This window comes from Paramormyrops kingsleyae, chromosome 25 (assembly GCF_048594095.1).
Source record: "Paramormyrops kingsleyae isolate MSU_618 chromosome 25, PKINGS_0.4, whole genome shotgun sequence".
Classification (NCBI taxonomy): domain Eukaryota; kingdom Metazoa; phylum Chordata; class Actinopteri; order Osteoglossiformes; family Mormyridae; genus Paramormyrops; species Paramormyrops kingsleyae.
In genome coordinates this window covers 29,090,840-29,108,237 of record NC_132821.1, presented here as the reverse complement: position 1 = coordinate 29,108,237, position 17,398 = coordinate 29,090,840, and the positions used below count along the sequence as shown (strand labels likewise).

General features: G+C 45.0%; 1 protein-coding gene across 5 annotated transcripts in view; it reads right to left on the bottom strand.

Annotated features, from left to right (window-relative positions):
• Positions 1-9,365: 9,365 nt before the first annotated feature.
• Positions 9,366-17,398, bottom strand: part of kdm4c (lysine (K)-specific demethylase 4C) — an 86,548-nt gene continuing 78,515 nt past the window's right edge. For 2 of the 5 annotated variants that reach the window (XM_023829682.2, XM_023829683.2), the window contains exons 20-22: positions 16,676-16,795; positions 11,395-11,487; positions 9,366-10,150 (exon numbers count right to left, since the gene is read on the bottom strand). In XM_023829682.2, the coding sequence (XP_023685450.2) occupies positions 9,974-10,150; positions 11,395-11,487; positions 16,676-16,795 (390 nt within the window). In that variant the 3' untranslated portion in view covers positions 9,366-9,973. Of the gene's footprint in view, positions 10,151-11,374; positions 11,488-16,675; positions 16,796-17,398 lie in introns of all 5 variants that reach the window. The other 3 variants (XM_023829684.2, XM_072707133.1, XM_072707132.1) reach the window with 3 other exon arrangements.

Here is a 17,398-nt window from a genome sequence, read left to right as displayed (position 1 = left end):
TTCTCCACAAACTCCCCACATGGGCTGAGATGCTGAGAGCGCCCATGACACTTACATTGCTTTATCCATTATGCATTAAAATTAATCACTAAGGAACTCAGTTGTCTCCAAAAAAAAAAAAAAAAAAACCTTGGTAACACTTCACTTGAGGCAGCACAAGTAACTTAGTAACTCAGTTACTACTCAAGTACAAATCATGAACAGATGTAGTAACTTATGATTGATCAATGATGAATGTACATGGGATCAGTACGTAATAGTTACTGATTAAGTACACTAAGACTGTATTACAGCATTATTTGTGGCCCCTCAAAGTGTCACTGAAACGTTTTGCCATTCGCTCTTGTTTATGATATTTGATCTTTCAAAATAATTAGCGAGTGACTGTGGCTCAGAGTCAGTTCTGAGGAAGGCAGCCTCCCCAAGAGGTGAATAGCTTAATAGCTTTTTTTCCCCACTTAGCAAGTACCCCCCCCCCCCCACCACCAATAAAACCACCTTCCCTGTCATCAGTCTTTCTGATATCAGCGACATCTCCAGTCCCTCGTGTTCAGTTCTCTTCATAATCTTGCCTTCAGTAAGCCTGTAACGGAGAGGCTTATCCCCCCCACAAATGAGACACCGTAACCCCAACCCCCCTCCCCCATTCGGAGATGGACAGTGCTAACCTGTGGACACCACCCGCCTCATAACAGGTGCTGTTATCAAAAAGTCTAATTGACATCTCTGGGTTCACCCCAGTTGCATTGTGGGAATTATGGGGGAGTGAGTGGGCGGCGTTTTAAGGTTCAAGACTGTTTATTTGTCACATACGTATTATGCAGTGAAACATATTACCTAAGTCTCTCCTAGACTGTGCAATAAAAAAAGAAAGAGTAGAGACAGCAATAACAGCAATAAAATACAGACAGTACAGAAATAAACTGTAACATAATAAGTAAATCAATAATGAAAAATATATACATGAAAATAAGGATAGACTACGATATATAAGAGGGACAGTGTGCATCAGCCGCGGTTTGGCACTGAGTTAAGGAGCAAGAGCCATGAGAAAAGTGATTTTATGGGTTTCTGAAGAAAACATTTTCCTGAATTTTTTTAATCCCTTGCATAATCAAAATATTGAGCTTAAATACTTTCAAAAAAAAAAAACTGGATAATGTGCACAAGCCGCCGTCTTGTGAATTTAAACTCCAACTCTTGGTTGAGATTTTTATTGTGAATACCGTATCATATAGTGCCTGTAGTTAGTGACTTTACAGTCCGTGTCTGCAGCTTCCATTACATCCAGCCACCCATCCATCTTCCATAAGCACTTTGCCGGTACAGAGTGGCGATTAGCATGGATCTCGTCCCTGGAAGAACAGGGCACCCGACCCGGTAGCAGGAATCCATCCTAAGAAGTACATCTTCTAGTCAATTTGTAAATGCTAGTATGTCACTGTATGTTGTTTAGTAAATGTAGCACCTTGGGACACAGGGACACGATATTCAATCCCAAATGTATTCATGCATATTGACTGGTTGACAATAAAGATCTCTTGAATTTCTTCAAGAATGCCAGTCCATCATGGGCCAGATTGATTTATGTAGCGATTTGCTCATATTCAGTCATAATAAGGTCACCACATCCTGAGCGTTAGACACGCTGGAAGGAAATAAACGGAAACAGACCTTATTACAGTTTTTACCCATTTCTGCTGATTCCCATGCCGCCCGGTTCTCAGAAACGCTCCACGTCTCCAAGTCGACGCAGGAAAGATGAAGAATAAAATCACGCCACGGTTATGAAAATACCAGATCCCTGTCTCCAACCTAATGGATACAGGAAGCCACAGAAGGGTAAATAGAATTATGTGGTTAACGTTTCGGGTTTATATACAGCTGCTGCTCTTAGAAAGGATCCTCCAGTCGTTTTACAAAGAAAAACAAAAAAAGGTAAGAAATGTGGAAATTGTAGCAACAGAGTGACCTACAGATGGGCGGAAGGAAGGGGGACTTCATTTGGGTAGAGACGTGTAGACAGGAGGGGACGTTTCTAATCATCAGAAACGTCGGTAATAAACATTGTCTACACGTCTGCATGGAATTTTACGGTTTCATACGTCTTTCAAAGATCTGATTAGTAAGATAAACTGTCCTGCAGGGTATTTTCCTGATAGCTCAGGTACTGATATTCACAAAGGCACTGCGATAAAACGAAGAAAGCCCAGTATGTCATGTGATGCATGGCTGTGTCTTCCAGCAGGTCCATGCTGTGACAGGCAAATAAATCTCAAGGGGACGTGAGGCGACCCTTTGACCATGTGACTACCTCATTCATGACTAAATGGGCCAGGCTCCGCACCAGGTACCCATCAGACAGTGCCGCTCTGTGCGTGTGGACTACGGCAGCGGAGTGCAAAGGGCTTCGCCCATGTAAGCACCGAACGAAACAACATTGTTTTGTGTTATGATACATTGTCAACGACATGGTGTTTATCGTGACAATAATCAGACTACAGCGCAAAGTTTATTAACCTTTATATCCATATATAATGTACGTCTGTGTTCCTAGAAGGATCCGTGGGGCCATTCTTTTGAATTCCGTGAAGGAAATTAATGGTTTGTGGTTTAGGGTGAATTTAAGGTTTTTGTATTTTTATATTTCATAACTTATACATGATTTTCTGTACTAAAGACTCCAGTGCCAATGTTAACATAGCTTGGCGTCAGTCTGTATAAAGCGCTACTATAATGACTTATCGTCCCTAAATGTCGTTTCCCAATACCTGCACATGAACCAGTATGGTATGACATCTCTGTCTGAGGGACGGGAGGGTGACAGGCAACGGCGATTTACGCTTCGACCGATTTACGCGCCCTGTGCTCCAAAAGAACTTGAAACCGTCCCTCGCAGCCCTGGAAATAGACCATTAAGGATGAGGGCTGGTTCCAGAAGCGAGGCCCATGTATAAGGAAACTGCAAGCGGGGACAGAAAGGAGAACCAGCGAGGCAGCAGCACGTAGCGGCCGGCAGCACGTAGAGACCAGCAGCACGTAGGGACCAGCAGCACGTAGGGACCAGCAGCACGTAGGGACCAGCAGCACGTAGCGACCAGCAGCACGTAGCGGCCGGCAGCACGTAGAGACCAGCAGCACGTAGCGACCAGCAGCACGCAGCGGCCAGCAGCACGTAGGGACCAGCAGCACGTAGCGACCAGCAGCACGTAGCGGCCAGCAGCACGTAGCGGCCAGCAGCACGTAGCGACCAGCAGCACGTAGGGGCCAGCAGCACGTAGCGGCCAGCAGCACGTAGCGGCCAGCAGCACGTAGCGACCAGCAGCACGTAGGGGCCAGCAGCACGCAGCGGCCAGCAGCACGTAGCGGCCAGCAGCACGTAGCGACCAGCAGCACGTAGCGGCCAGCAGCACGTAGCGACCAGCAGCACGTAGCGACCAGCAGCACGTAGGGGCCAGCAGCACGTAGCGACCAGCAGCACGTAGCGGCCAGCAGCACGTAGCGACCAGCAGCACGTAGCGGCCAGCAGCACGTAGGGGCCAGCAGCACGTAGCGACCAGCAGCACGTAGGGGCCAGCAGCACGTAGCGACCAGCAGCACGTAGGGGCCAGCAGCACGTAGCGACCAGCAGCACGTAGGGGCCAGCAGCACGTAGCGACCAGCAGCACGTAGCGACCAGCAGCACGTAGGGGCCAGCAGCACGTAGCGGCCAGCAGCACGTAGCGGCCAGCAGCACGTAGCGGCCAGCAGCACGTAGCGACCAGCAGCACGTAGCGACCAGCAGCACGTAGCGGCCAGCTTGCGCTGAGAATACCTAACAGCACCAGTGCCCTGTATCTCCGAAAGATCTCACTTACATCCATTCTGCCGGTATAATCGACACTTGACAAGTGGTTTTTTGATGCCTGCTTCAAGAAAGCGGTATTGTATTTTTAAAACGTAATACAGACCACATCACACGAGACCACAGAGCAGAAGTAGACCCCTTTCAAAAAACAAGTCTGCAGATTAAAGCATATGCAAAAAGCCAGACCATTTCCTCTCTTTTGTATTATTGTGATTAAAAGAACAAAACAGCCTCTTTGTGGTTTGCCTAAAAATATGCATCTGCATACTGTACTTCATCCTTTAATCATACAGCAAAGCAGAATAAACAAATGTAGCGATTAATACTCAGTGAGTAGTAGTACTTATGATTGGAACAGCTAGATCTAATATCTGTTCAATCGTGCTTTTTTGGTTGCACAATGTTTATAAAGGTAGACAGTACAAAACATGTAATTATAATTAACCTTACGAGACCAGATGTGTACGCAAATTATTAACAGACTGAAATCACCCTTTCTTCTTATCCTCCAGCGAATATAATAAGCTGTCAGATTTCTCTATGAACATACTGATCCAGTCCTGCTGGAGGTGTAAAGGTTAATGTGTAGCGTATTGATTACTGAGAATATAGGTTTTTTCTTAACTCTTCAGCAGCCCTGATCAGAAACACCATAGGATTGGCCTGGGCACCTGTGGTCTGATCCAGGATCAGCTGAAGCGTCATTGTTCTTTCTGCTGTCAGACACCTTTTTTCAAACGTATATATATGTTTTTTTTCCACCCGTCCTATAGGGGGTGGCCACAGAGATGGCAGGTAAGTTTGAAACCTAAAACATGAACCAGCAGTGAGCCTTTGAAATCCACACTATACAATCCCTGCACATTTACCAAAGAAACTTCCAGAAGCCTGTCATTTTCTGTCAAGGGAGCTCAGCAGCCATGTTCAAAGTGTTAAATGTTCGTCGCAACAGTTAAACAATTATTGATATCAAAACCAATGAAAATTTATTAACTTAAAGTAAGTAATTAAAAAATAATCCGAATCGTTAAGAATCGTCATAATAAACTGATTTGTTAAAATTTTGGTGTATTTGATTTTAATGCGTGTTGCACTTCTGCTTATTCTGCATGCAGTGTGTTATAAATAAAGCATTTGAAATATTACCCAGGTTTTGCTGGTACTACCTACAAACCTCTCCCATCATCGGGGGAAAAAATGTTTGCGGTATCGAATCGGCGCAGTGGAGCAGATTACGGCTCGTTAAATGTATAACTTAACGCAACGCAATATATAACGGCTTAAGAATGCCCCCCCCCGCCCCCAGTTATCATTGTTATTACTATTATACAGGGGGATGATGGGGTTTTTCATTTTCAGAAGGAGCTGGATTCTCAGTGGTTGCATAAAACAGGAGGGGGGGGGCTGCAATCTGTCTGCAGACCGGGGGATGTGGCTGTGGATGATGGACGGTCTGCCAAGGTGGAAAAGCCTTCATACGAACTCTGTCTCTGTGGCAAAGCAACTGCTCTGCATGTATCGGGGAGCCCGCAGATGATACGGATCTACTGTGTTTTTTTTTTGTTTTTTTTTCCCTCGGGTGCTCTGCTCTGGTGATGTCCTGACCTGGTATTGATCAGAGCCGCCCCCCCCCCGCGTTAGGCTGGGGGGAGATGAGGGGGAGCCACTGGACCGGTGGGTAATGATGGAGGTGTATTAAGAGTGTGGACGATGCAGAGCCTAGACACCCCCGGGAGGAAGGGTGCGTGTCCTTATCGCACAAAGCCAGGGTGCGCCTCTAGGAGACGGCAAGAGGAACGGGACCGAAAGCAGGCAGATAAACGTGCGCCACGTCCCTGTGGCCGTGGACGGATTTTCTAATTGAAAACGTTATGGCTGTAGTCCAGAGGCAGTATTAAATGTGCAGGTCTCAGACCACCTGTTTGAAGCGGATTACAGAATTGCAACAGGCAGGGATCACGGTCTGGGCAGGTGGGAGACGCCCGAAGGCCGAACAGAACACACTGCGATCGCCACTGCACCTGTGTACACACCCCTTAGCTGAGAAAGGCTGAAAGCAGGCACAGGTCATGCTGTCGTTTTGAATGGCCCTTTTACTGTGGGGGCTTCACATGTTTTTTCATGGGAGGGACACAGGGGGCAACAGTAAAATTGGGGGGGAGGGGGGTGAAGGATGTTACCGCCTTCATTATGCAGCTAAACACTACAGTACCCAATATTATGTGATTAATGGATATTCTTGCGATTCTGGGTGTATATTTGTGTGTCTTTGTGTATGTATGTGTGTGCATTTAGTGGACATTACACACAACCAATGAAAATGAGGGGACACCGAGGGGACCAATCCAATTTCAGGGGGGCCGCCCTCCATTGACTCCACCACACACACATACACACGTCTTTAATCAATCCTGTGCTAAAAAGCCAATGGTACTATTCAGACTCAGTGTGATTTGTGAGTAGCAATTACACACTGTCGGAATTAACCGACTGAACACGATCGCCAAAGATGGACACTTTGCAATATCATTCAGCACCAGATGTACCAGACAAGACAGTGGGGCAGATTGTTTTAAGTGTTGCCATCAGATTAAGTTTCCAAAGACGAGGAATCACAAGTAACTCCCAGATTAGTCACCAAAGGGAAAGAACGGCATACGGGGGGGGGGGGGGGGGGGGCGAACTCTGCCTAGTTAGCGTGCCTTCGACAGCGAGCCCCCATCGGGCTATTCTCACCTCTAATTAATGGTGTCACAGGAGGCTGCTTCAGTTATGGGAGTCTGAAAGGGAAGGTGCCTAATTCCCCAAACTTCAGAACCCCCTTGTCTGCAAATAGAGCAGAAATCTTAATTACGAGACCCGGGGCATGAGAGAGAGAGCAGAGAACACGCTGTCGCTGTACCCAGTTAAACCAACCAGTCTTATATGTCTGGCAGTTTATATGGAAAAACCCAGGAAGCATAAAAAATAGAAAATGTATGTTTTTTTTTTCAGCTCTGACAAATTTTTAATGCAGTTCCATCTAGTTCTTTTAATTATAAAGGGTAGCTAATCTAGGGAATTCAAGCCACATCCAACTTTTGTTTCTCGTTTCTTTAATTGCCGCAGCGTTTTCGTCCCGGTCCAGATCCTCCTGCTCTTCAGCTCATAAACTCTGGCTTGAATTCCCCGGATGGGATGTTCCATACTGTTTATTACGTCTGTCGTTTCCTGCTGGAGCACTTGTACTATAGAATAGTTGTACTTTATCGATCCCCTTGGGGAACAGGAGTCATTGTCACACATCCCATCTTGCTCTCCATGAGAGAAACAGACTCACATGTATATTTAGGTTCTGGGGTCAGACGATGGGGTGACCAGCGTCCAGCACCCCCCTGGAGCAGTTGTGCTTAAGGGCCTTGCTAAAGGGCCCGATGGTAATATGATAACCCTGGCAGCCCCAGGATTTGAGTCCAGATCTTTCCATACAGGAGCTGAGCTGTACGCTGTTCTAGTGAGGTCTGCCTAGCTATAGGCAAGTGCTTAGGGCTACGGAATTTCCTGCATTGTGGAGGAAATTAAATGATCATCAGTTTTCTTGGTCGAGGGGCCTCCCAGCTAAAGCTTTACCTAGAACCCTGAAAAGGTAGTTTCAGCTATGGGTCCACTAACCATGATTGCATACAAAATATGAGTCATTTGTCGCTAGACTACTTAAACGTGCCTTGCAGAACAGAGTGGAACAACTAGCATTTCTGAGATGGACCCAGTGCCTAAACCCTCAGCAGCCCCACGCTGGAGGGTGGTGGACGGTACATTCCCTGGCAATCTGGATGCTCGGCTAGTCTGGGGAAAAGGCCATTCTTTGTGTGTCGTCTTTGACCCGTTTCCCAAAATCTGATTCGTCACACAAGTGGGACTTTTTTCTCCCTAAAAAGATATTATACAGACAGTTACCCACAAGGAGAGTGAGATTATATACTCTATGTTAGCGGTTGTATAATAACAGCCAAGAACCGAAAACTGTTACGACATTGTAGGCAAGACGCTCACAATAGTCATTTCCCATCAAGCATGAGTAGACAGCCCTACAGGTCAGTGGGTTTGATTTGTGGCAGAGTATTTTTGTTTCATCCAGATCGACAGGGACCTCGTTTATTGCACAGGTACTATGGTAAACCTGTCAGAACGAGGAGGTCAGGTAATTACATGCACCGGTCACCAAACCTTGGTCTTCGTTACTTTCTGGACATTCGACTCTCCCCAAACATACATGAACATGCATGAACATTCTCTCTTCACATTGTGAAAGGGGTATGTGTGCTGTACAGTTTTACACAGCGGATGCCAAAACACACAACTCCCCATGTGATTTTAATTGCAGAAGCAGTTCTCACTGTAATTGAGGATGGGTTATTATAGACTCACTGAGAGATGATTTATTCATTTATCTGACACTTTTATCCAAAGCAACTTACACTAGAGCAAAGGGATACCAATTTATGTGCACTCTCAGGAATTTCAGCCCATAACCTTTGCACTGCTAGTGCAATACGCTACTTCTTGAGCTACAGGACGATCAAGGCTAATTGCTCTCTGGGCTTGTGAGGAGAGTCTTCTGTAAACATTAAGCTGGGCGTCTACTTCAAACAAAATCAACGTAATTTTACGATATAGTGTGAGCGGTGATCACTATTTTGGCCCAGCGCCTGTATCGGGTCCCCGAGGCAAGCTTACTTTTGTTTGTTCTGATCCTGCCAACTGTCCATGATTGGCTGGCATAAATGTGACACCGGAGGGCTGGTTAGCAGGACTAATTATGCCGTTCCCAGCATGCTTTGAACCACACGTTATATAGTGCAAATTAATATGTGTATTTATGTTAACCGTGAATGTTGTAACCATGTAATCAGGGCCGTTGGTAAGCCTATTTTAGGGAGGTTTTAGGTAAAATTTTAGGTAAACTGTTTTCAACCCCTCCCCCCCCCAAATAAATACGTATTTCCTGGCTTAATTCACGAATAGCTTTTCATATAAGTTTGCCATCGTCTGCTGCATCAAAAACATTCTGCGGCAGAACAAAAAGGTGTCATTTTAAGTATTCAATAGATTGCTCTTGCCGACGTGTTTGTTTTCGTTTAGTCCAGATGTCATTTGAGGCGTATGGTCACCGTTAATACGATGGGTAGGCAGAACGGACTCTGAGGTATAAGCTGCTCTTTGGGGGGAAAAATGACGGCTAAGAACTCATTTTATTTTATTTTAATTAATTAATGAATTAATTAATTTGTTTGTTTGCTTGCTTGTTTTGTTTATTTATTTGCAGGGATTAGAAATTATTGTTGTTATTGAATAACAACTTAAACCTGCCACTGAAATCCATGAATAAATGGGATATTTGCAGATTAAGACCTTCTTGTAAGGACTTTCTATTTCATATGCTGATTTCAAAACGCAAAGAAAATTAATTTCTGAAATACTATAAGTATTTCAATATCGACATGAGAGTATTAGACTGAAAAAAGGTAGTAAACAGGTGTTAAAGGCAAAACAAGATTTAATATTTAAGCCTGTTAGTCATCGTGTGTTTAAAAAGCCCAAATAAATTATTACAAAAAAACTGAATTAATTTAACAAACAAATATGATGCGATTTATTCAATAGCAGAATTTCGGTAATTTGCAGTTTCACATATTAATCGATTCCTCAAAAGAGGAAATAAACAGTAGTGGTAATGCAGAGCATGAAGGGGGAAAGAAAATAAAAAAAATATCGGGGACGAGTCCAACATCATCGCTCGATAAAAAATTAAAGCTACACGCTTTTTAATGTAGTGAATTAACATCCAAAAAAAAAATGAGTGTTAGGAGGAAATCGGGCGCTAGGCATTTTACAAAACTCTCTGACTCTTTAAATATACATACCAAACATTCTTCTTATGCCTATCGTCTCTTTAAGAAAAAAAGGATTATGCAACAAATATAGATTTATATTCTCTTCCCTGACAGTTGTGAAAGCTCTGGGTGGCTGGCCAAGACGTTGTTTTACGGGATCAGTGTTATTTTTTAAGGACCCTTTCGCTCCCTCCTTCGTCCACCCAGAGCTTCACCGTCTACTGGGGCATTCCCGCCGTTGGTGGTGATATCTTCACTTCCCTTTGCCGCTCCGCTGCTCGCAGGCAACCTTGGAGCCGCAGCGCCCGCTCAGGTCGGCCACGTAGTCGTTCTGGAAGCGGGAGTTGGGCGTCCTCTGCCTCTTCCTGTGCTCGCCCTGGATCATGGGCGTGTGGAAGGCGTCCTGGAACCGCATGCTGGAGGCTGTGGACTGAGGAAGGAAGAAAGACCGCCCCGGTTTGCCATGACGGAACAACCCGGCAAGACATATCTCAAGAAGTCATCAAAAACATTCTTTAGCTACTCTGTCAGCATGGGATCTAACTGCCCCATCTTTTGATTCGTTGAGAATGACTCTTAAAGCATATGCATTAGCTATATGTAATTAAAGGAAAAAGGATAAAAATCTTGCCTAAGTGCGTTTCAAAACATTTCCATAATGACCTCACTTAGAAAGAAAAGCAGAATATTTGCACAACTTTAATCTTTCTTCACAGTGTTATAGACTGACTTAAACAAAAGACTGAGGTGACTGTTACAGCTTCACATATTAACACATTCAAATGGACAATCCCACACGCCATCAAATCAGTTTATTTTTGGTCAATTTTACCATCTAATTCCGACACACAACATACTGTAATTCTCCCTTCATTTTTAATGCCCTTTCTCAGTTAATGCTTTCTGTTTGACAGAAATTGGACAGGCCAAGATTATTTACGTCATGGTCTCAGTGTCTCTGTTTCCCTTAATTACCACAGCAGTTAGCATTACATAAATGGCTCAGGTCTCCGCTGACTTTTAAAATTAGCTGGCACCTTATTTGTTTACTTGAAATTTAATGGGGGACAAACTTCAACTCACACATGCACAAGACCTGAATGCAGTTATAATCTCACGAGATACTGAGCAGTCGGGGTAGAAATGTGACTTTGGAAAAAGTGTAAAATGGTGGAAAACATAAAAGAGTAATTAGGGGAATAAAAGTGGCTTTGGCGTTCAAACCCTCGCATTTGCATGTGAATTAGCAAAAAGCAGCGCTATAAGGCAAGGCCCTCATCCTGCAGGACCACAGGGGGTTAAGGTCAGGATGGCGCATTAAACCACCCTTAAATTTCCCCTTAAAGCAGACCTGGCTTTTACCGCAGCGTGAAATCTGTGATTGCACACTGAGGCTTACACTGTAAACTGCACCACTGCCTGCTTACACTGCCAGGTCTTGATTAAAGGAATTCACGAGACTTGTTAATTTTCATATGTATTGAATGTCGTGCCATGTGAGATTCTGACTGTGTTCTGTAGATGGTTCAATGAGGAAATAATTGCGGGGAAGTATGTGCTTTTTACGTTCGAGACAAAAGGACAGGCAATGAGGGGGGGGGGGCGGGGCCACATGCGGCTGTGTTTAAGGACGGGGACAGAGGCGCTTACTTACAGCGTGTAGCAGATACTTACGAGGCGCCCTTTCACCTTCTTCGGCAGATCTTCGTCGAGGGTGTACACATCTTCGCGTTTGGCGAGGACTTGGGATCCATCTTCGAATTCCACCTACAGTGATCAAAAACGATCCTTCTCAACCAAGACGACAAGGCACGATGACGTCAACCAGAGATCAGATACACAATGTGCAAATCCCAGAAGACCGATTTGTTCGAATCTAATAAAGCCTCCAGCTACAGCTATAGGCTCTACTATATTGAGAACTACAGTATATAGGCTAAGGGATGGGTTTGGTCTATCCCCTCAAAACCACCCAAGCACAAAGACATCACCTTGAACACTGACATCAACCTTGCTGAGGACCATCACAAGCCATATTATCTTAGTCTTTAACGTAAACAAGTCCCCATCAACAATCGCACCACTAATGTACCAGCTTAGCTGTTCGGACCATCACAGAAAAGCTGGTCCTGAGACCTTGGAGAACTAGTGTTTACTGGATGTGTTTCCTGTACCATATGACCATGAGAGCCACCAAGGTGCCCTTATCAGGGGGCTTCCACACTCCAAGAAGCTTCAGTGATGTAAACTGGGCACCATAAATTAGCTGTGAGTTATTACTATTCATTAGTCGTCATAATCACTTCAGTACTTACTTTATTTCCCACAGAGGGGCTTAAAACTTTTGCCATTTATACCGCTAGATATTTTTAATGGAGCAATTCGGATGAAGTACCAGGATTAAAGGTACTGCAGTATGGCCCAGCCAGACCCGTTTTGGGTCCAAGTCGTCTGCCACCGAGTGACCCGGCACCCCAGCTCCGCTCTCAACAGCCAAGGTTGTCCAAAAAACTGCCTGTGTGGGTCCTGAAGTGGACGAGCGTTTTTGTCCAATTAGCAGAACCGAGCCCTTAATTAAAATCAGAAAAAGCTGCGAGGCTGCAGCTACGCGCCCCGCATGACTCAGACCGCTCGCAGTGGTCTGCAAGCAGTCTGCATTTTTACCGGTTCCATCACATTCAGGCCCGGCTCCGTACTTTTCTCACATATTCCATCATCCCTTAACTACTGGAACTGATGCCTATTCATACTCATTTATGCACATATTAAATGGACAGAAGTCAGTCACGAGCACATCCTAGCCAATCACCCGGCAGGGCGATAACGGTTTGCGGTTCCGCAACGCGAAGGATCTACGGAGGCAGCCGACACTCGGCACTCAGCGCCCGAGCGTGGGCCTGGATCCAGGAACTCGCCCAAACAGGTCACCCCGCCAGCAGCCGCTCTTTAAAGAGCTCCCTTTTATCCCCTCCTGCGTTTCTCTCTCAGCTGGTGCTTTGAATAATTTACCGTTTTCTGGTTAACGGGGGCTGTCTTACGCAAGATGCCTTTTTGAGGATATGCAGTTCTGTTGCTGGGTAAGAGGGGCTGCAGGACGCCATGGGGTTCCTTACACGTAATGACATTTCTCACACAGGAATCTACAAACAAAATGCACGATACGGAAATAGAAATAACATGCTGACTGCAGGAAGTGCCTTAAACACCTCTGAGTTCAACACCTTTTATCACCCCCCCCCCCCCCACAAGAAAAATGATGGTTACTACATTCATCAAGGACAGGAGAGCCTGCAGAGCCTCTTAGTAACCGGGTTGGTTTTTCTGTTGATGTCACATCCGTAACACTGATAAAATGCTTTGTATATCTAAAATGCAAATAAATATATATGAATTCTGAGGATGTTTACATTCAACCCAAGAGGTTACACGAGAATGTAAACTGACTCCTTGATAATAAGCCGTTCCCCACTCTCAGGCACTTTGCTTGTCAATATAAGACTAAATGTCAAGCCCGTAACGCTAGAATTGCCCACGTCTTTTTAAAGATGCCACGTGACGCACACGTGGGTGCCGTCGCTCCCGGCTGCTAACGGTAACCGTAACCCGGACGACCCTGCATCCGCCCCTGCCCGTCACGCTGAGCCGCATGCGCGGGGTGCTCACTTCCCCAAGGTCGACGTCCAGCCGCGGTTAAGACACGACGGCGCTCGGCTCACGTTTAGAGCGGGTAACTCAGCGCGACATGTTTCACAGGTTCTGTTTAGGCAATAGATCAATTATCCAGCAGCTACAGCAAAATTCACATCGTTAATAGCTGAAGCAATCCATTATCAGAGGGGGAGGATCCTTCACTCTCAGTCTCCGTCTACATCAGACACTGATCTTAATTAACATTCAGCGCTAGCACAGCAGACACGTTCAGCACAGGCAGTGACTATTTCTGCTGTTAGAATATACATATACATGAGATCTGCAGACCAGCAAGACCAGCAAGCTACCCCAGTGTCAGCATATAATACGTGAACGTCTCTCATTCCAGAGCAAGTCCACAGTCTCTGGAGCAACTTTAAAGCATGATTTACACCATAAGAGAAAATATTTTGGATAAAGGGGAATAATGTTATATATGTGAAGAAAAAACACTAACTTTTCAGTGATGAATTTCGCTATGTGCAGATGCAGGTACATAAACAATGCTTTGGATGCAAATCTTGCTGTTCTGCTGGGGATAAACTCACCTACCCTATATTTTAGCTTTTACACTAGGCTTAGCTCATAAAGGACAATAGTGGAGACATCCCTCTAGATAAAAACTCAACCCTCAGACACAGACAGCCAGAATGAACCCACACACACACTTACAAAGGCGCGTTTAATGGGGATCTGTAATGTGAGGTCTCTAGAAATCCCGGGGGTCCGCCCACGGGGGCTGGTAATGACACTCCACCTCGCTGATTATCAGAACGAATGGCCACTCTACTCTTAAACGGCCTGTACTATGAAGAGGGCCCTCTGGTGAAAGACAGGTATGAGGTGAGCGAATGATTCACCGGCGGCAGACAGTTGGAAAGTTCCCATCGAACTTTGGGAGATAAAAATCGATACAAGGTGCACCGAAGGGCGCAGGGGTACTGCTGAGTACCAGGATGGATGTTTCTGTCACATAACGGCCCACAGAAGATTATGTCTTGGTTTTAAAACACACACAGCGTGGGGTCATTAGTGCATTATAGAAGTGGAAGAGTATGGGGTCTTTGAACAGGAAGTGGTACTTTAGAGAACAAAGAGCTTCGATGAGTATAAGCGATTTCAGAATCATCTTTGATGCTTGGGGCTGCATTGTGAGCTGAAGGAGCAGTGGGAGAAGGTTAAATGGCTGCTAATACCCACTGAGGTGAACCATATTTCACTGAAGGCCACTGCTGTCGATTGTGTGTTTTCTTCAGTATTTTGGCTCTGGTTCAAATAAAATAAAATAAGGTACGGTAAAACTATACATAAACCTGTCAGACACCTTCATACGGCATTATTATGGTCAGTATGAGAATTAATAAAGCATTACAGCATTTTCTATTGGCAGTCATAATGTATTATAGTATACATAATGCATTATAGTTCGACATAAGCTACAATAAAGCTACATAGTACTACATAAGCTACAATGAAGCTCTCATCTATAATGCACTATAGATACCTTCAAAATGCATTATACTGGTCAGTATAAGAATTAATAAAGTGTTACAGCACCTCCTATTGACAGTCATAAAGCATTATAGCGTAGTATAATACTTAATGAGCTTCAATGAAACTCTCATCTATAATGAACTACAGATACCCTTATATTACATTATGATGGCCAGTACCTGGGCAGAATTAAGGATGCTTTGTACTGCATTATGAAGGTATCTAAAGTGCATTATAGAAGAGAGTTTCACAGAGCATTCATACTGCATAATAAGCATGGTTATAATGTGTTATGCCTTTTCATAAATATTTATATCCATGTTTGTAATGCTTTATAAATGCATTATAATGTGTTATGAATGTGTTCATAGATTCTTATAGACACAGCATTCATAGAAAGTGTCAACAAAATCACTAACAGTCACGAGACCTCTTCCTGGAGACAAACCACAACAGCCTAATCGGATGTGAAATCCGTGCCGGAAATCAGACTCCCCGCCTTCACGGTCAGAGCTACACATCTGAATTGTGCGCAAACAACAACCGTGCACAGATTGCACGAGAGCGTGAATAAACCAATGATTCCAAATCCTCCCGTGCCGAGAGACTGTGGCTTAGAAACCCTTGGAACCAACATAAACTGTAACCCTTCCATCTACTGTAAGTTACTTGGGATAAAAATTTCAGTTAAACGAATAAAAGGAAATAAAGGTGAAATGTAGTTGCCTTTGCTTCATAGCCTTCAGGAGTATTTTTACAGATATGTGCTGCAGATTCCAACACACAATCCGGAGAGACAGACCACTTGATTTGTGGTCAGAAATATTAACTACGTGAACATGATAAATCAGGAAAACTGTGCTACTGAATCCATCACATTTTCCAAGGATGCCTGATTTAGGTTCGAAATATCAAGGTGTGCTCAGGCTCCGCCGATGAGTGTCTCAACCTAGTCGACGTGGCAGGAATAATATTTTTACTGCAATCCTCCCAAATGCCTTAATGGGTTTAAAGGAATTAAAAAGGTATTATATTGGTTTGAAAGGCAAATTAGAACGTGGGCGGTGTTCCTTCAAAAATATTCTGCCGACTTTCTAAATTGCATTTAGCCGGTGGAAAATAATAATAATAATAATTAAGGATTTCTCATAATACTTCTGGATTTACGAGAAGCAATTTGGTACAGTAGGAATATTATCAGCATGGAACTGGGCTGCAGCTGTAAAACAGGGGCACTTGTGCAGATAAATCCCCTAACCTGCACAGATCTTTGCCGATTTCCCGCGGCCGGTATCAGACGTGACAGATACGGCAGGGAGTTTCATTCAGGTGACAGTTTAGCAGCCTAGCGTGTCTAAAGAGAACAGCGGTGAGAACGAATCCGACGGCTGTGCGTGGTGACGTGCTCACACTCTCACAATGGTAGAGGGATCCTTTAAAACACTGTACAAACCCGCCGAATAAATCCCCACTAGACTATTACAGCAAAAACAACATTGTTTCAAACTCCCAAAAGCCACCGAGAGAATTAATGCAGAAGTTCTCCACACCCACATCAGGACCGCATGAATAATTAAAGACAGCTTTTAATATTTTAGACTGTCTTCCCTCCGAGAGACAATGTTGTGTTTTTCTTTTTTTTCTTTTGTTCCCCGGTGGAGAGGAGTAACCCTCAACTGTCCAGATCAGCATGAGAGGGATTTGGTGGTCAGCGGCCCACGGTCCGGCATACGGCGGAACAGCTGTGACGCTACACTGGTAGGGCGTTTACCTGGTACATGTAGGATGTGTTGGACCCCAGGTACTTGGCTCCATAGAAGAGTCCGTCTGGCCATTTGACCTGCACCGTCTCTCCCACCTCTGGAGGACCGAGCTGGACGCAGTCCCGGCTCTGGGGGCGCAGAGAGAGCGAGAAAGGTCACGCGCCAAACTGAGATCGGCTTAAGGAGACGCCGGAATTAATCCTGCGACTGCTGAGCAGCAGAAACGCGGCGCGTCCCATGATCCCCGCGGATCCGAGCCGCACAGATGCACGGGAGCAGACGGGACCCCGTGTGTCTCTATGCTCCGAGTCCCCATCGCACCGATCAGCCTTCAAAGGGGAGGAGGATATGTCCGGAATTTTCCAGGATTAAGGGATGGTTGGTCCCGGCTTGGTTCTGAGTCAGTGATCGCTACCTCGGCATCACCAGACCACCTGGAAATTCGCCCTGTTTTCCCTTCGAAGACCGTTACTCCGTCCGCAAAGCGTGCTTGTGCAGTCAGAGTTGCCGCAGGAAGCAATTCTCGCATCCCAAACGTTCTCCCGCCAGTCAAGCTAGGATTAAGGCTGGCTAATTGTGCTACTATTTTCTAAGGATTTTGCTGTTTGCTGGTGCTGATTTAAGCATTAGAGCAAATTAACTCCTAGTAATTACACTACATACAGGACGTGTGGTCTTCTGTTAACATGAGACATAAAAACAGTACTGGGATTAGGTAAGACAGAAGCTTA